Source organism: Thamnophis sirtalis, unplaced genomic scaffold (genome assembly GCF_051295495.1).
Source record: "Thamnophis sirtalis isolate CommonGarterSnake01/CBP01778 unplaced genomic scaffold, rThaSir2_p1.2 scaffold_3, whole genome shotgun sequence".
NCBI classification, from domain to species: Eukaryota; Metazoa; Chordata; class Lepidosauria; order Squamata; family Natricidae; genus Thamnophis; species Thamnophis sirtalis.
In genome coordinates this window covers 148,689,955-148,710,599 of record NW_028261383.1, presented here as the reverse complement: position 1 = coordinate 148,710,599, position 20,645 = coordinate 148,689,955, and the positions used below count along the sequence as shown (strand labels likewise).

Sequence of the window (20,645 nt, the reverse complement as noted above, 5' to 3'; positions counted from 1 at the left end):
CAGCTTATTTTAAAGATAATAATTCTAACTCAATAGCAAGCATTTCCTAGTTGTAAGATCAGGTAAGGATTATCACAGCCTAAAATATCTGCGATTCTTATTATGTATTAATCCTGGACAAAGCAAATATATACGAGGCACTTCCTGTCCTTTTCTTACCGCTACGGTATTGATTCTCCTCTGTCCCCCAAGTATTCCAATACTTCAATTGCTCAGACTACATCCTTCCCTTGTATGTGTTTGGTCTCAGGATCTGCATTTTGCAGGATTTGCTGCACATGAGGCTAATAAGACATTCTTAATGGGCTTAAGTTTATTGACAGAGAGATCAGTATTTCTGTAATGCTGTCATCTGCTCCCAGATATTGGATAACCCAATATATAATACCCATATGCAACATATATGTATTCTAGTGCAGCGGTCACCAACCGGTAGTCCGTGGACCACTGGTGGTCCACAGAAAAATTATTTGCATTTTTTATATTGCACTAAATCAGGGGTCCACAAATATGTGCAATGAACATTTGTGTTGCTACAGAGAGTCTCCCCCTTCGGGGTCTTTTTGCGCGGGGCAGAGGGGGGGCAGAAATTCCAACTTGGGGTCTGCTTCAGCTCCTGGTGTGGGGCTTTGGGTGAAGGCTGGGGGGAAGCGCTGCTGGTGGTGAAGAGCCAGAGGACCTTGTTCTAGTGGGACAGCATCATGGCCTGGAACTGGATGACCATCTCAGCCTGCTGAGCCTCCAGGCGCTGGAACCTGGCCTTACACTCCCACAGGTTTTCCATCTGCTTGGAAAGCCTACGCTCATAGTCCTCGGTGAGGTGCTTCTGCTGAGCCTCCTTCTTGGTCAGATCTAATTTGAATGGAGCTGTTTTGCCAACTCTTTCTCATGGTGGCTGCTTAGCTCCAACAACTGCTTCCTGCTGGGGTCCTAAGGAGCCCGGCTGGGGAGGCAAGGAGTGGCTTGGAGGGGTGAATAGAGGCACTGGCGAGGCATCCTTTGACTTGAGTGACATTGAGTTGGCCATGCTCACCCAGTCACATGACCACCTAGCCACGCCCACCCAGCCGGTCATTAGGCAGATCATATTAGTGGTCTGTGGGATTTAAAATTATGAATTTAGTGGTCCCTGAGGTCCGAAATGTTGGTGACACCTGATCTAGTGGATTCTGAACATATCAGGTCGGTACACTGGGGACACGTCAGGCATATGAATCAATGGGAACTGCATTATATATTCCAATCCTGATCTGAAGTTTCCAGAGCCTTGTAGTAAATTAATTCTGTCCATTGCACATATATTTTAGAAGATTTTGCCCAAAATTGATTAAAGTTTAGCTACTATACCATCTAGTTTACCATCACAACTTTTGTGCATCTGAAAAATCCAAAATATGCTGCTATAACATATTTTCTGTAGTACTAATTTGTCAGTGATGCAAAACTACACAACAATCATATCTATTAGGATATCACTTTTACAACGGACAATTTTTATGACATTTTTTTAAAATGTAAACTATCATAAATATGCAACTAAAGATCATGTCCTCAGGCTGAAACATTCTTTCTGCAAGATCATTTCTCCATAGCTAAGAATAGCTTTCTAATTATAAAGAGCATGAAATATTTTCTCTATGGGCCAGTTTTTTTTTAATAACTGAAAGATTGAGTAAAACTGGAAAAGTTGCATATTCCTACCTTAAGTGATTTTAAATTTGGCCTTGAACCAATACAGGCAGTATCTACATTAAATTTTGAAACATGTTTAAGGTGAGTAATCTATGTCTACAGATCAGGTGTCCACATGTCCTGTACACACCCAGCTATTTCATCCATGTTATGTTCAGATCTAATTGGACCACTCAATCAGCGTAGCAGGCTGTATCTAGTTAAGGTAAAATAAACTGCTCCTGTGGCAACCTAGATTTGGAGATCTAATTTACAAAATGTAGCTTGACTCCAAAGTAATTCACCTTTTCAAAGCCCTGAGGAATTCTAAATCACAACTATATCTTGTTTATATTCCAGCATATACTTGGAACACATACAAGGGACTAAACTGACGGGAAACTATGAAGAAACTGGGAAAAGTCAACCAAAGAGTGCTTCAAGCCACTACCATATGCAACTCATTTTCTTGTTACTCAATTTGCAATTTTCCCCAGGGATACAGTCTGTAGTCCACATGCTGGATCAGATTTCAGAGTACTTGTAGGAAAATGCAAGGCCCATGAATTTGCAAGTCAAAACTGGTGGAAGACAGGCATTTCTCAGCCTATCATCACACACTTTCTTCCTGTGAGAAGATTTAGCAGCAGACAGAAACATTTGCCAGGATGCAGACAGAAAAAGTGCAAAAACTGTTGCTTCAAACATTAGTTTCCACAACTCAAAAAAATAATAATCAAGGAACGTTTGCCCTGCAATCACAATATAAGTGCATGCACACACACATTCCCCATGTTCTTTTCACAATTCCATGCATGCACACTTCTCAATTTATTTGGAGGCTTCAATAGGGCCAACACCCCAATTAGGCTAACCTCAATTAATTAGGTTTCTTTTTGCAACAGCTATTGGCATTCTTAAAAAAAAAAACCTGCATTATGCCACACAAACTCTTCTCCTTTGAGCAAGAATTATTGTGGGAAAGAATTATTGTGCTATCCACAAAAGGTGGACATTTTTTGACAATGGGACAAATAAAAGATACCGACAGCCGGCAGATTTTAGTCATCCTTTTTGCCATTTTTTCTTTTCTTTTCAAGAGCCAGGGAGAACTGAAGCAAATCATTCCTTACCTTTGTTTGAACCGCATCCCCCCTCTCAAACATCATCTTTAGTTTGCTTAGAGGAACATTAAACTTCTCTATTTTCCCTGACGATTCTGGGATTTCACTGGTCTCCAGCTTTCCTATGTCTTGTCTGGATTCTCTAAGACAATTTTCCATTTCCCCACTCTGAGATGATTGTGCTTTATCGTCTTCGCTGCCAATACTGGGATATCTGAACCGGCCAAACAATCTGGAAGAGGACCGAAGTCTCAATCTTGAACTAATCCCTGAGGTTTGGTTAATTTCTGCTAGGGAAGCAGAGACGCTTTCAGTTCCACCACCAGGGCTGACAGCCTTCTGCCTAACCTCAGCACGGCAGCTTTCCACGGCTTCCTTCCGGACTTCCGTCCCCAAGTTTGGATTTTCCCACTTCTTCTTCAAGATGCTGAGGTTCCCCCTTTTAAAATGAGGGGGAAGTGGATCAATGCTCTAAAAAAAACAAAACAAGAAAGCGAGACCGGTTATAAAAGCTATCTCCCAGTTCTTCCCCCAGGAAAGAAAGGAAGTTCAAAAAGCCCGAGCGGACGGCACTTTCAGACAGCTGTGAATCGTTAGAGCTGTGCCACATGGAGCAAGGCTGGATCCAGGGCAAGGAAGGGGAGAAGGGAGGGGGAAAGGAAAAAGGAGCTGAAGCAGGAAGTGAGAAAGCAGGATGGCCTTATATGGAAGCAAGGGACTCCACTGAATGAGAGAGCTAGAACCAAGCCTCTTTGCCTCAACATTCGGCACAAAGGAAGGAGGGAACAAAAGCCCACCTTCTCCCAGGCTGCTTCCAGAATAGGTGGGAAGCCATATGAGATGGCTACTGTCAAAAGAACCCCTTGCCTCCCATCTGCTCCACAGGATGACAAAGAAGACCCAACAAGCAAGCTGGTTTTTTTAAACAGGCTTATCTTTCAAGGAACTTTTATTTTATTTAGTTTGTCAAACATGTAAAAGATAACAGGCATAAGTATGAACTTAAATATGAACACAGTAAATGGGTACGAATAAATGGAGACAGTAGGACAGGGACGGTAGGCACGCTGGTGCGCTTATACACGCTCCTTTTAAGGACCTCTTAGGAATGGGGTGATGTGAACTTGTCACTCACTCTGTTCTTTATAAGCATTCGCTGATAATATTTTGGTAATTTTCTTCCCAACTGTGCCAGCCATTAATTTTATTTCTTTTTACCTATTTATTAAAGGTGGATCACACCCTTACAAGGCTTGTGATTTGGACCACCGAAGAAATAATTTTTAAAAAATCAAAGGGGTCTAAAAGATTTAAGGTAGACCTGGAAAACATTGTGCCATTCCTGTTTTAACACAAGCTTTTTACTTACTTAACGGGCAACTCCTCTTCCCAATTTTTTCTAAGTGAGCCATTCATAGTGGTTGGCAACCTGTATCTTCCTAGTTTGCTATACTTACTTTGCTATACTGATTTGCAAAGTTCCACCTTGCAAATCAGTGAGAAGGGAACGTAACTTTCAGAAATAATCCATTTTCTGTTCCATTTCAAGCAGGTTTAAATTTGCAGAGAAAAGTAATAGTGCAAGATCAGGGAGTCAGAATTTTTTTAAAAAATGAGGGGGAGGAGAAGAGGTACAGAACCACATAAAGCAATGTAAATGTTAGTGCTTTTATAGAAAAATCAGGTTCCAAAAAAGTATTCGGTTGCATCTGGAATAAACAGTACAGCACACTATGACTCATCTTGGACACTCTTTGAATTCATTGTTTAAAAGCCCCTATGCAAAGCTCACTTTTGTGGCCTCTGCTGACCTGACTCACAGTTTACTATTCAATTTTGTACGTCAAAAGAATCATTGGCCAAACAGCATTGCTATCTAACAGACACAGGTCCAAGAGTCAGCTCTTTAATACAGTGAGTCACACATTAGATGAGGAATGCTAAAAGAGGAGGGGGGGGGAAGCCAAGTTTGATAACAATCAAAAGCAGGACAGAGAGTTCTCAAGCTCACCAGAACAAAACTTCATCTAACAGAGGATAAGCAGTTTCCAGGCAGCACACAAATACTCATAGTAAGGTTGGAAGGTTATGCTGAGCAGACAGAACAGAATCAGAAGCACGGATAAGGTCAAACATTAGCAAAAGCTGTATCCACATTCAGTACTCTACATTAGATTACGGATGCCAAAATCAGCATATTTAATCAGCAATCTGTTTAAATTCAGAGCTATTTAAATGAAATCACTTCAGTGAACACAGTAGTAGGGGTGTTACAGAGGCAATTGTAACTTCACTGGTTAAATACAGAGAAACTCCAAGGACTAGAGTTAATAACCAAAAAATCTGTTGTCTAATGTCCCTTTTTTAATTTATATAATTTTTACCAGAGTTGGAAACGTTGTCAACTTCCATTTGTCGCCAGGTTTTCCATTGTGCTTCCGTCTTTTTTTTCTTTACCACCAAAAAGATATTGTGTGTGTGTGTGTGTGTGTGTAGTGTGTGTGTAATGATATGATGGTAGCTTTCTATATGCTCCATCCCATACACATGTAGTCCTTGACTTACAACAGTTCATTTAGTGACCGTTTGAAGTTACAATGGCATCCCCATGGTCATGTGATCAAAATTCAGACACTTGGCAACTGACTCATATTTATGACGGTTGAGTCTCCTGAGGTCATGTGGATCACCTTTTGTGGCCTTCCGACAAGCAATGTCAATGGGGAAGCCAGATTCACTGCAGTGACCCATTTAACGACTTGGCGAGAAAGGTCATAAAATGGGACAAAATTCGCTTAACAGAAATTTTGGGCTCAATTGTTTAGCCAGCTCTGTTTTAGGTTACTTTTCCCCATTTTCCTCTGGCTGTAGAGGCCAAAGGTTTTAACCAGAAGCAGCTTCTTCTACGTTTCCCAGGTGTTTCTCAAACTGAGAGAACTGACTGAGGGAAGAGAACTCATTGCTTGCATAGCAGGGCTGTTCTTTGCCCTGCTGCTCCTCCCTCTCCTTTCCCTTCCACCATTAATTCAAAATCTGCATCTGAAGACTTTGATGAGGTGATCAGTCCAGAAATGCGACTGTTTCTGCTTCCTGTTTTTAAAACACTGAGTCCAGCTAAGATGCTTTCCCTGTGAGGATGCAGTCCTAGTTCTCAAAGAAGATCAGCCCACACTAATTGCCTGACTTCATAATCAGAGGTTTCGGATGCAAGTTGTTTTGATGGATGCCTATGGGCTCATATCTGTGGACTGGAAAATATAATTTGAAGGCAGTGATTGAGGACAGTGATCCAAAAATTGCAATATATTCTGCTTTGTGCTTCAAAGAGTGACCTAAGCTCTCACTGCACAAAATTCTTGACTCAGCCTGATTCCCAGTTCCTGGGAATATACTCTGCAGCAGAAATTTGGAAGGCTAAATTTCTGCAGCCGAAATTTGTAAGGCTACAGGGAACACAAGGAAATGCTAATGATTTACTTATACTTATGAAAAATGTATTTATAGTGGACCCCAAAACAGGACAAGACAGTTAATAGTAAGTGAATACTGTTTGGCTGACAATTCCTTATGTTAATGGACCAGCACTGGTCCGTGGCATGTGCAAAAAGGCGAAGCCCCATTGCAGGATACAGAAGACAGCATATGAAAACCACGCTTCCTCCAGTTCTGGAAAAAAACTCTCTCCATTGAACTAATCCCTGGTGCCAAAAAGGTTGGGGGCACTGTGATTTTCACAGGTCATGCTGGTCTTGTTGTATTCGGGTCTTTTCCTGTGTAAGATTGAGATTGTCTTGGCAACGTTTCAGCAAGGTTTCACTCACCATCTTCAGGCTGGGTTTTGAAAAACAGTGTGTTCTGTTAAGATATGGCCTGTTGTGCCTTAAAATGGTTTCTAATGTACTGCTGTAAAATGGCTTCTACAAGGGGACTCACTCTGGTAAGGGGGAAAATCCAACATTAGAAATTACATTTGGTCCAGACATTTCCCCCCTATAAATAAATACCCAGGCAATGCCGGGTTATCGGCTAGTATAATATAAATTAGAAAACAAAGCTAAAATCCTCCTGGCATGTTTTGTTCCCAGAAACAGAACCAGGCATGCAGGAAGATTATTTGTCACCAAGGCCATTTTTCCAATGGCTGGTTAAAGTATTATCCATAAGTTCTTAACTTGGTTGAATATTTGCTACACCTAGTGCTGTTTTTTCTCTTATCTCTGCTGCTATTAAATGGTCATTTATGGTGCATGGGGCAAGTTGAGGAAAAGGAATGCATCATTCATTCCTTTGCTTCTGTTTCCCTTCCTTCCCACCAAACAGCACCAACAACAGAGAAAATACCTCCCGGTCCAATTTCTCTCCTTAACGTAGTATGAGAGTTGGGGAGAAGACAAGGAGTTGTGTGTTGAAACCAGAGAGAAAGTTGCTGCACCACACTGCCTCCCTCTACAAGCTAGCTGTAAGTTAGACTCCCTTCAAATATGAGTTTAAGTGAGTGGAGATGAGGATGTAAAGAAAGCAGGAGAGAATGAACAGGCTTCTCTGCCTTCCCCTATATTGCACAGACCTCCAGGTGCCAGTTGGGTGTTAGCTGGGCTGATCCTTTTAAACCAGGTCTACAAGCAGACAACCTGGCCTTGGGAAAAGCCGTGGCTGCAGCAGCCTCAAGTGGCCAATAGGTGCCAGGCTAATTCCACCCTCTTAAGAAGTCACCACCAGAAGGGTTACGAAATAGCATTAGAGCGCACCTATGATAAAGTAGAATCGGGAATGACTAGCACATATATGTGAGGGGAATCTATACTTTATGGTAAAACTGTCATGAGTTAGCGACTATTTAAGAGGAAAAACACAAGTTAAAAAGAAGAATCACTAAGGATAACTTTAATTATGCTGCTTCCAGCATAGGCAAAACATGGCAAAACAACAACAACCACCCTTGTATCTACTTAATTATACTGTCATAGGCAAATTTAGGAAAAATTCTAAGCAGAATGACTTCACACCTGCATGTAGATGAAAAGTACAAACTTTGCATGCCAGAATAAAACTTGGGCTATCTTCTGCCACTGGAAGACTGTTCTACAGCTTTCTTTTTTTGCAAATGCTTTTGTTATGTCAAATATCCTGTTCCAAAATTTTGAGTTAATGATTAGAGAAGTGAATAGTCTGTACATCAGGACAATTCAGAAGCAACTTCAAATATTCTTAAAACCAGATCATTCTCCCAACTTTCTTCATGTTGGAGCAGGAGGCAAAGGAAGGTGCTATTGTTCTCATTCTCCAACACCACACGCATTTCTGGATGTCCTTCCTTTCCAACATGCAATGCAATGTCTATAAAGGGATGTGATACACAGCAGCATGAGCCTAGGCTCAGCAGCACATTGGGCACACCCAGTCAACTGAGGCTTATTCGGTTAAATACGTGTAAGCGATCCATGGGTTGGTACAATCTGTGAATTTGGCTACTGTGTCTTTATATTATTCTTGTGGGTTTCACTAGAAGGATATGTGTATAAAAGGCTTAAAAAGTGTGGTTTGCTTTGTTTAGAACCAAAATAGAGAGAGATTGTAGTCAATTAACACACAGGTAATCCTTGACTCATGATCACAATTGGGACCAAAATCTTAGTCACTGAACAAAGCCATCATTAATTAAGATGCCCAGGCGGTGGTTTCCTGGTTTCTCGGTTGTGGTTGTTAAGCAATCTCAGGCATTGTTAGGTAGAGTTCCAGGTAAGGATTGCAGGGTGGCTAAGGAAAATAGAAGAGATCATAGGAGGCTCTGTTCAGGACCTGAAAATCCTGCCAAAATCCAAATAGGATTTTCAGCCACTGAGCAAAAAGACACTTGTGTGTGGCCTGTGCTTGGCTTTCCAGGGCCTTCTGTACCTGACTGGGGCACTCTGCATTCCTTACTTTACCAGGCTGCCACTTAGCTCCGGGTTTGGATTTTAGAACCCTCTTGTCTCTGGGGATGGTTTAAAGCTGCCTGCCAAAGGATTTCACCTCCTCTGTGTGCACAGAAGGAATCCGACTGCAGCTCTGTTTCTCTACCCTGCCAAACGAGTTCAGCTTCCCTTAGCAGGAAGCTCTTTCAGCCAACCCACAGAGACAAGAAGAAGCTGTTTGCACTCTTCTTTGCTAGTTTCCCCCACTGACTTTCTGGAGAAGGTTCAGAGGTGGGATTCAGACGGTTCTGATCAGTTCTGAAGAACCGGTAGCGGAAATTTTGAGTAGTTCAAAGAACCGGTAAATACCACCTCTGACTGGCCGCGCCCCCATCTATTCTCTGCCTCCCAAGTCCCAGCTGATCGGGAGGAAATGGGGATTTTGCAGTATCTTTCCCCTGCCACGCCCACCAATCCATGCCACGCCTACCAAACCACACCCACACAACCGGTAGTGAATTTTTTTTGAATCCCACCACTGAGAAGGTTGCATAATTGTGGCATGCTTGGCAACCAATCATAAGTGCAGATAGATTGCCAAGAACCCAGATTATGATCACATGACTGTTCAATGTTTTGGGATAGCAGGAAGTGCTTTATGAGCTGGAAAGCACCCTTTCTGAGGCCATTGTAATTCTGGACTCTTATTAAACAAACGGTTGTAATTCAAGGACAATCCACAGTAATGAAGGATTACAATATTCTGATCATATTAATTTGTAATTCTAGTCCTGGAGTTTTCCAAGATGTGCGGGAGGGGGGAAGCTTAGGTGGGATTTATGATGTTCTCATTTCAGAACTGAAGCTCTGAGTCAGAAACAGTATCTGATAACAAAAAAATCTCTGAACAGCGGGAAAGTATTACTTGGAATAGTAAAGATGTTATTTGGAAAGTAATGGCATGTTAGCTTTTTTTCTCTCTTCAGACTGCTACTTTGCTGATTAAAATATAATCAAGAACCAAAATCAACCTTATTTACATAAATATAAGGAATCAGCTGAAAAATTAACACACAAGCAGAGAGGCAGAATTATGCAGACAGCCTGCATCTAAATTTGAAAGTTAGCATTACAACTGCATAAAAATTGAACAGTGTGCTTTGAATTTAGGACAAATAAGTTAGCGTCTCAGACGTTTTGAATGTCAGGAAATTTACTTGGTTTTCTCATTAGTCAACCCTCGTGTGAAGAAAAGAAACTGCGTCATAGCAAAGTCTAAACCAGGGTGGGGAACCACGGCCCTTTTATGACCTCTGGGCTTCAACTTCCAGAATTCCTGAGCCAGCATAAAAGGGCTGTGGTTCCCCACCCCTGCATTCGCTGGCTGGGGAATTCTGGGAGTTGAAGTCCGGACATCTTCAAGTTGCCAAGGTTGAGAAACACTGATCTAAACTAAGGCCTAAGGCTAAGAACATTTCTCAGAGTCAGCATTGGAAGAGGAGACAAGAGAAAATCTTTTGAGGAAATTCAAAAGTAACTGCTAGAGGGGATCAAAAAACTGAGATGTCATGAAGTTGTCGTGCTACTACTGAATTCATAACAATTTTAAAATACTTACACTCTTTTTTTTCTCCGCAGCTGCTTCTTCAGCTGCCTTCTGGTACCTTTACAGGAAAGGATGGCAAAAGATAGACAAAAACATTTTTATTTCAACCACTAAACTTTTCATTGATATGTATACAAAATTTCAAGAAACAACTAATTATTATTATTTTAATAACAAGCTATAAGTAATTGATATCACAGTTTAGTAGAAAAGGGGAACAAACATGTGATCTTATTAAAAAACCTAAGAAAATCCCATGCAAAACTAAACAAAATAAATATTTTAAAGGGCCACATGTGCATAATACACACTTTTTACCAGCTACAGATCATTTTGCAAAAAGCAAAGTGCTAATTTCATGCAGCCAGATCAGCCCATATGCAAATGTATCCACAGAAAGCAAAGAATTGTAATCCAGCTGCCTTAATACTTCATGGCTCACTCTGATAAAGTAAGACAAAATCCAACAAACGTTTATCCTTTAAAGATAAATAAAAATTGCATAACATTTTGTGGTAAAAGATTAACAAGGATATACATTGTGCAATTGATTTACACCATAGCCTTAGCTATCTATAATTATTTAAAGCTATTTAATTTTTGAAGTTTCTGGTGCTCTTGGAAGCCTCTGATGAGGAACGATTAAAAGCCTTCAAGCCAGATAATTATTTCAAGATGACTTTTTCCACGTTTACATACCAAGCAGCAATTGCAGAACAAGTTAAAACCAGCAGGTGAGATAATAATAAACCAGAGGCGAGTCACTACTGATCAGGCTGAAAAGGCTGATCACCACACCCATAACTAAGGCTGAACTGATAGCCTTTGCAATTATGCCACTTCTTTAGCAGCCTCCAGATACAGATCCTATTACTAATTATACATTTTTCTGCTTCCGAATAATAAAAAAACAATATGGGGAAAAATCAGTAGAATGCAACAGAATTCAAGTTCCTTTACTGGCAAAACAGATTAGATCAAAAGGACGCCCACAGAACATAGTCACTTGACACTCCAGTAAAATATGGAATATACATGGTTTTTTTTTAATGTGTACGCACATTGTCCCAATCTTATGCCTGAGCCAATGTAAGGAAAAGTTTTGAACTGCCTCAAGGTGCTGTCCCCTCTCAGAACAATTTTACCCTACACTTCTACCAGGCTTTTTCATGTGTGTCAGCAACATAGGGTCCTGAAATCTCACTTCATCAAGATGGGATAATGGCAGCTGGCTCAGATTGGCTTTAAGGGATCTTCTACAATCATAACTGATTATGAATTTTCTCAACAGCTGTGACCCCGCATGCCTCTACAATCAGAGGAAATTTGCTTCCCAGAAACGTATTCACTACTTTGTACAAACACTCCATTTCAAGAGTCCAGCAGTGAAATATCTAACACATAAACACATGCATCAGCTTTCACCACCTAGTGCTCTTCAAATGTCTGCAACATGCTGTTCATGTATTGCAGAACTTTGGAAATTGCAGGCCATATAGACTGGATGCAGCTAGAGCTTGGCAACTTTAAGATGTGTGGACTTCAATTCCCAGAATTCCCTAGCCAGCTTGACGTCCACACTTCTTAAAGCCTGAGAAACACTGCTCAAGAGAAAACTAAGAGAAAGGCTGAAACAGCATTTCTGGAAGAGGAACACTGATTAGAATGCAGTATTACACGCTAATTCTCCTGACTGCCAGGAGTTCAATCCTGACTGGTTCAAGGTTGGCTCAGCTTTTCATCCTTCTGAGGTGGGTAAAATGAGGATACAGATTGTTTGGGAGCAATATGCCAACTCTGTAAACCGCTTAGAGAGGGCTGTAAAGCACTGTGAAGCGGTATATAAGCCTCAGTACTACTGCTACCAGTTCAACTCCAAGAACAAGCACAAAATTGAAGTATGTGGTCACTGTGAGAAACAAAACTTTGAGCAATCTGCTTCAGTTGAACTATTTCAACAGAATTTCAATTAAGTCCCACTGTTCCTCCAAGGAACACAAAGTTGCATAAATTCAGACTTTGATAATCAAACTAACCCTGAGCGTTGGAGAAATATTCTATGGTGCCTCACTGATGGCACTAGCTATGATCTGTCTTTGCATGCTTCTCGTCTACAGCAGGGCTGTCAAACTCCCGGCCCACAGCTGAATGCGTCACCTGCAGGCCACGCCCATGCCTTGTTTAGCGAAGGGGGGGAAGTCCTGATACGTCATGTGACACCACCATGACGCTGTGAGTTTGACACCCCTGGTCCATAGATATGCCTCTCTACTACAATTGCTGAGCAATGCTTTCTATGACCTATTTGTTAATTTTACATTCTGCTTCAATCATGACAATCATTATTTTTCTCTTGGTCCAATTCAAATCCAGGTATAAACCTGGATTGTCTTGATGAATGAACAGCAACAATTGCTTCATTGGTTTCCTGACTGATATTTAGTTTGTTCTCATATGTTGCTAAAATTTCTACCAAATGAATTCATGCAACAAATATGACAGAGCTGCTTTTATTTTATTTTTTTCCAAATGAATATTTTGATCTAGGATAGTAGCTATGCAGCCTGGCCTCTCTGCTTTGTAAACCATAGTTTATGCCTCAACATGTTGTATAAACCCATTTATGGTTCAATGAAAAAATCAGAATCTTAGCAATGTCTCTGTGAGCTGATGCAATCTTTGGCTATAGAATCTGGATTTAAAACCTTTTTTTAGTGAGAAGAACTTCCAGATCAGGCTACTGTATAACAACAATAACAACATCTGATCTGTCTTCAAGTTTACTGTTAAAAAGAATTTAAATCCTACATCAGTCCAGCCACTTTTTTGCATCTGATGAACCAAGCTGCAATTCACAAAAGTTTATGCCTTTTGCTACAACAGGGCTCTCCTCCTACACAATTAAAAAGTAAACTCTCCTTGAGATTACATTTAATTCCAGATGACTTCACAGACACACTCATGTATGTAAAGAATAAAGTATTTTGATATGGCTTCTTGTGGAATTCTTGGTCTTACTGCCGAGCTTATCTTACAATGCAGGGATCCAAGGATTAACTAAGTCTGACACTGATCAGGTTTTAAAGGTCAGCCAGGGTGCTGCTAACCGTACTTACAGTGGGAAGGGAAGGGTAGGAAAATGGGAAAAAGCCATACAAGTATAATCTGTTCTCTCTCTGACCTGGCTGCTCTTAGAGTGATCAGATGAGAATCAGATGATCCCTCTCTGCCCTGGAAGCTCTCACACCGTCTCACAGGATGCAGATAGCACCCATTTTGCAACTGGCTTGTTTACTGATCATATGTAGTTACAATGATGGGGAAAAAATAACTTTACAACTAATATTTGCGTTTTTGACGTTGGCCAGTCTGCAAAGCAAAAGAACCTGAACTTTGATCATAAGTACTTTCGTGGTTTTATTTCCTGACCACTTTGCTTAGCAACCAAGTCCCTACTCCTAATTTTGGCTCCGCCTATATAGAGTTTGGAGCACTCCTATACAGCCTCCACAGCCAACAATTTGAAAGAGCCAAGCAGCTCCTCATTGTCTCCCACTTTCGGAATAAATAAATGCAAGGCTGTCTCCCTTACTGAAAACTACATTTATTATTTATTCCAGAGAAAGAGACTTGTAGTTTTTTTCTGCCTTTGATGCCAGAATAATTTAGCCTATAGTCCTCAAATTTACATTTTTAAAAGTTGTTCTAACTTCAGACAACATATCACCTTGGACTGGATTAGTCTGTAGCCTAACTGAAGCAAATGCAGACATTATTTAATGATTTATATTGCCACCCCTGTAGGCGCACTTTTGAGAGTAGCTTTTAATAATTAAAACTAATTAGAAAACTGCAGTAACATTCTGCTAAAGTAACAAAACATTGAACAGGAAAACATTTAACAGGCAAGTAAAGTTATTGGATATATTTAACTGATTCAGTAGTTTCCTGGTGGAATAACAATTTTAGAATATTGTAGAAGAGAGCAAAATGTGGGTGGGGGTAGCAAGTGAACTATGGGAAGCAAATGGTGAAATGAATGCCAGTATGACCTGTTCCCATCCTCAAAACAAAATATGCTGTAGCTAGTTCTCACTATATTACATCTTCTTAAAAGTTTCTTTCCGATAGTCTGAAAATATATGTGATTAACCTTCTGTCCGCCTTTGTACTAATCTGCATTCAACTCTTTCAATAAGCAAATTCAAGGCTAAAAAGCTTATATGCAGAAGTGACTTATTATACTAGCAACATGGCTTAATGGGGGTTAATTTGGCCAAAATGTGGCTTAATGATATGAACCAGCCATCCTCTTGTCAAATTATACATTTCTGAGAATTCAAAATTATTTCTGATTCCACTGTATGGCCTAAAAGGAGTCAAATTAAATACTAATTGGAGGTATTGCAATACTATTAGCAAAGATCAGCATACAATCATTGAAAAATACAAGTGTGCATATTGACCATGGGGAATAAGGATAGCCTCGCTTTTTAACCAGTTTAGTCTATTTGGAATTTTAAAAATAGTTCTGTGGGCCCTTGTGAAATAGCGGTTGCCAAACAACACACACCACAAAGCACCTGAGTTTAGCCTCTCTCCTACATTAGATGCTTCCTCTACTTTTGTCCATTTTATAGAATCATAGGGCTGGAAGGGTCCTTGGAGATCATCTAGTCCAAACTCTCTGCTCAAGGCTGGAGAACTTATACCATCTGGGTCAAATGCTTATCCAGGCTATTCTGGAAAATCTCTAGTAATGGGGCACTTTTTGTTTTAATTTACACCCACACATTTTTAAACAAGGTACTCTCTTGCAGCCATCCATCAAGCTGATGGGGCCTAGAAGTATCCTTGAAAATAAAAGTGGAAGCGGTCAGTTGTCATACACTAATTTTCATTTTTTAAAATTAAATTAAATTCATTTTAAAAATCTATTGGGACAAAAAGCTTGTGGAGTACTGAAGAGGTATCTAAGTGGACACTGGTACTTCGGGAACTATCCTTAGGATCTTTTCATCAAGAATTAAGAAATCAGTCCATTAGCAGCCTCTGTATATGAATGGGCCACCTCGCTAAAGCTGGAGGAGGTTGAGTATATTCAGAATGTGAGCCTTTGCTGGTCCATCTTGAACAAGTCCACAGATAATCAGTTCTAATTTCAGCCTGTGAAGGAGGTACTGTCATGCTAGTGTCAGGTAAAATTGCTGAAAGTTTGGATTACCAGTGAGGCCTTTTCAATTCTATCCTGTCTCCTTTGGAAATTTTAAACTGAACTATGCTCACTTGTGCTCTCTTTCTCTCTCTCAGGAATTCAGGGAAGGCATTTCCTGAAAACACTTAAGGCGGAATATGCTGCCAATTGCGGCTCTTTTTTTCCTTGGTTACAATGACGTTGACTTTCCTAAGAACAAAAATGCCGTTTTCTCAACTCCCTGCCTTTTTCTTTCTGCAAAGAAACATAATTGTCTAATACATAGAAACGTGTTTCAAAAACCTTACATTAACTCAAATTTAGTGTCATATGTGTAAACCAAACAAACTACAGATAATGTGCCCGCACAGAAATTGCAGCACAGACCAGCTAGAAAGTAACAAAATACATCTGGCTAAACTATAGTCACATACTGTGATCAAACATATATAAAGTGCAGCAAAGTATAGTTTGATGGGACATGTGAATTGAGCAGTCAAAATCTCCAAAGTATATGCTAGTTGTCACAACCATATTGGACCCCCTCAGGCCCTCAGAACAGAGGCCTTAAATCTAGGCCCATTATTCCCATTTGTTCCTTATCAGCTCAAGCTTGCTCTATTTTCTTGAACCCTAGTATCTACCTTTTAACTGCATATCAAATAATAAAATTTTAAAAGGAAAAAGTAAATTCCTGAAAAATACATAGCAAAATACTTTCCATGTTAAATATTCATCCCTATACCAAGCTAATGATGATTCCATTAGCTAAGCCAGGGAGTATGCAATGCAGTGCCAGTAGACCAGAAGTGGGTTCCTACTGGTTCAGACTGGTTCAGCCAAGTAGGTAGTAACTTGGCCGACCACATCCCCAAACCGGTTCTATCGGTGGTGCCATAGGCACCGCCATCTTGTTTTCTGTTTCTGCCCATGTGCAGAAGCAATTTTTTTACTGCTGCGTCTGAAGCGTGTCCCTGAGCGAACCGGCAGTAACAGAAGCTGGAACCCACCCATGCACAAGACATTTCCCTTGTTGATGGGGCCACCAGACATTAGGGGAATTTACACAAAGAATAACAACAGAAACAATAAATGCTACAAATTAAAGCATCAGGTTATAGCATTAACCTTATAAAAAATGTCAGGGTGGTGGTGGTGGTGGAAGGTCACGTTTTACTTTCTAAGCATTCTTAGGAAATAAAAAGTATGGGTAACTCCAAATAAATATTTTGTTTGAAAATGTGCCACTGGGCCAGAAAAAAAAGAAAAGAAAAAATTGTATTGGTTGAAGAGTATTCAGGGAAAGAGTAGTTGCTTATTGTGAACTGATGTGGAAAGGATTTTGTTCTTCAGCTCATACATAGGCACATGTATTATACTTTCTCAGTTCCCTTCCACACCTCCACTCCAAGGCTGAAAATTGTCATTAGGAAGCTGTGATATTTATCAATTTGCATCTCATGTGGACATGCCTAATTACAGCAGAGTTTTGGAGTATTAATTGTAAAAAATGTCTAAAATTCTGTGTGTGAATGTATGCCTTCTCCATGTTTAATAAATATCTTTAGAAAAACTGCCATTGGGCACAAAGTTTTACTGCGTATCAGTTCACCATATACATCAAACATGGTATGTTATAGTAAGGGATATAGCAATATATATCTTAAAAAATAACATTTTATTTGATAAGTCACAACCTGAAAATCCCAACAGAGCTTACTTGGAGAATCTTTGCAAGAGAGCTGATGATGTATTCGCATTGACGAGAGACAATTCTTTGGCAGTTATCCTCAGTGAATGTGAAGCCCATTGCCTTCGGTTAAATGGAGATGGCTCCATTCTGAAATGCAGTAATGCCTATGGGAGAATGAAAACGACAGACTGATTTTTACATGGAAATACTCTCCATCCCACTGTCTTTGAGTAACAGCAACTCTCCACTTCCCCACTTCTTGAACTTCATGCTAGACCCCAACAAGATTCCAATACTTAACTTTCAATTTAATTTTTAAGAAAACATTCTCTCAGAAATATTTGTTTCTGATCCCTTTAGATAAAATAGATTGCAACATCCATAATTTCCAACCAGTATTGCCATGGAAATTATCAATTTGGGAAAAGTTAATCTAGCTCATTCAAGCTACTCCATGCATCCAATGAAATAAGCTGCACCTCATGAAAACATCTGCTGTGTAATAAAATTGTTAGTCTCAAATATGCTACTACTGTCTGAATCCTAGATCACTCTGTAAAACAATGTTTTTATAGTAAAATATGTTAATTCATTAGGTATAAATATTTTAACCACCCACATATCAGTATGTTAATAGTATATTGTCATTAATATATAATGCCAGTAAGTCTATAATGCCATGATAGAGTGATGATGTGTGGCTTTATGCCATTATTTGGATGACTGGAATACGTGAAGCCAACTCAAAGCAATAGAGGCAGAAAGATTTGTTCAGGAAATTGTCAGCTTACACATCATATAGACAATGCCAATTGTAAAGAAAACACAGTGAGGTACAGAATATACCAGTCTCACAACAAAAGAAGGCTTTCAAAACAACAGATAGTTTCCATATAAAAGCAACAGCACTCCACTGGAAAGTACCAGGAGGTATGAGAAAGCACCTAAGATAAGATTTGTCAAACTTTAGAAGGCTTTAAAATGTAGGCGTACTTCAGAGCTGTCTTAAGACTACCACAGTTGGCATCTTGCCTTTGTTCTTCTGGAACACAAGATTAACCTACCCAGATAGACTTTGAGTTGTACTAAAAGTACTCCAAACCATCACAACCTGTATTAGATGTATAATGAGTTAAACTGAAACAATTTTTTTTTAAAGCCATTAAGGATTTGATATGATCAAAGGCACTTTAGGAAACAAGGCAATCTCTAGTGGGGTTAACTGGTGAGGTTCAGAGCCCCAGTTTCAAAGTCTTTCTTTATTGTGAAACTTATTACTATCCAACAAACTTTCAGAAATACCTATCCAATGCTCTATTAAGCCATAAAATATGTACATATATGTTGAAAACCAAGCTAAATGAAAATTATTTAATAATAAATTGAATTCACCATGATTTGCTGGCTGTATTTATACATGCCACCAAATTGTATATACTTTTTTGTGGCTTAACATATTTCCTGAAACTAGCTCTTGGGTAACAATGTGTCACCTAAATGTGTGGCATGAAGCCAGTCAACTATATTTATTCTTGGTTAGGCTAACCATAGCTTAATAGGTTACCGTCACCCTTAAACCACAATTGACACAAATGAAGGTTTTGCTCAATAAACAAACTAAGCACAAGCAAACCACAATGTGACTTAGTGTGATAGTTTGAGTCACACAAGAAAGCTATAACGTGTTTTTAATTTAGCCTTGTAGTTTTTCAACCATATTTATGCTTTAAAATGTTGTGCTAAGTGCCACAAGGATTAAAAAAGGGCGAGAAAATTGTAAATCCGCTTGGAGGAATAAAAATGTGATGTAATAAAATAAATAATGCAGGCCTTGTCTTCAGGCAATTGATGAGAAGGCTGTTTTTTCCTGTCCTTACCTTCCTCAGGGATTCCCAGAAAAAAATTACAGAGAGGGACTTTTTGCTTTAAGCATTCCTGTGTAGGAACTTGTAATCAACCAGCATTGCTGTAGCAAATGAGTCCCAGGAAGTAGCTCCAGTTTCAGGTACAGATGCTGAAGTCCAACAAGAGCAAGAGGCAGCACACAGGAAGTTCAGAAACTGGTTCTCCCACTCTGCTTATTGAGGAAAATGACCCAACTGCAGAAACCCTGGAAGAAGTTCTATCCCCCTGGGTGGAGACTGGCAGAAGGAATAGACTGTTCTCCGACATAACAGGAAGAGAAAAATGTGCCAATTATAGAGAATGTGCATTGGCAAATGTAGGAGACCCAGTGAAGCACATTGAAAACAAAATGAACTAATTCATACTCTCTTCAAGAAACTGAAGCTGTTGCTTCTACCGAGAATCCACGAATGGAGAGAAGTCAAAAACTAGGCTGTAGAATGTAAGAACTTTCACCCCTTCAAAAATGGCTAACATGGAAAGGGTGGACTATTCATATAAGAAATCTGAAACGTGCACTATGCAGATTGGTTTTCTATACAAAATTTAGAACAGGAAGTTTTTGTTTGCAATTTAAACCCTTTGTACTCCATTATATAACAGCTCTCAGCATCCGCACCCCTCTACACAAAATTACGTTTTTTAAAGTGTAAATAAAGCGTGCTTGAGTTTTGTCAATCCTTTCAATTTTGGTGGGGTTACTTCCTTCACTGTTTCTTAATCTACTGATCTATATCTTGCACAATCATGAAATCCTCTGATGTCTGCTACTGGTTCAATGAGTCTACTACTGAGCGTGCGCTTTGTGCACACGTGTGCTTTGTGTGCATGTGCACCTATGGCACAGTGCTAAAAATGAACATTTTGAAGCTTTCCGAGTCTGCAAAGGTAAGTAGAACAGTGAGAGGGGGATCCACTGTGCCATACGATTTAGAATAGCTAGAAAGCAGGAGATCTGACGATTCTAGCTAATATAAATGTGTCACAGGTGATCGTTGCCCAGCTGATTGTTGGAAATACTGGTTTGCTTGAACCAGTAGCATTTTTTACTACCAATTCAGATGAACCGGTCCAAACCAGTAGCATGTCATCCCTGATCTTTATACCATTATTAGTTATTTCCATTGGTACACTACCTCAATAATCATATAATAATATATTAAAAATTTTTTGGCACCATCATTTGATTGCTGGTAGGCATAAAGAGTACAAGGGAAATGCTATCCCTCCAAACTGGGGAGATACCTGCAACTTTATATATATACAGGGCGGGGCATAACCTTTTCCTAGGGGGTCACAGCAACACTTGTAATAACAACACAAATAATTCATACACCATTCGAAAGCCCATCAAAAACTGAGTTTATTGACACGATTTAATAGTCAGTATGACCACCATTAGCCCTTCGAACAGCATTCAAACGAGGTGGATAAGAACACAACAAATCTTCAAACAGTTCTGTTCGATTTTCCAGATTTTTCAACAGTTTCCAAATTCATTCTCAAAGTTTCAACCGAAACAAATTTAACATTTAATAGCTCATTCAATTCAGTTTTT

General features: G+C 39.7%; 1 protein-coding gene across 4 annotated transcripts in view; it reads right to left on the bottom strand.

The window, feature by feature from the left end:
- LIMA1 (LIM domain and actin binding 1) overlaps positions 1-20,645 on the bottom strand; it is a 64,038-nt gene that overhangs the window by 30,732 nt on the left and 12,661 nt on the right. For 2 of the 4 annotated variants that reach the window (XM_087710373.1, XM_087710374.1), the window contains exons 2-4: positions 17,210-17,346; positions 10,308-10,353; positions 2,805-3,266 (exon numbers count right to left, since the gene is read on the bottom strand). In XM_087710373.1, the coding sequence (XP_087566499.1) occupies positions 2,805-3,266; positions 10,308-10,353; positions 17,210-17,328 (627 nt within the window). In that variant the 5' untranslated portion in view covers positions 17,329-17,346. The remainder of the gene's footprint in view (positions 1-2,804; positions 3,267-10,307; positions 10,354-17,209; positions 17,347-20,645) is intronic. The other 2 variants (XM_087710375.1, XM_087710376.1) reach the window with 1 other exon arrangement.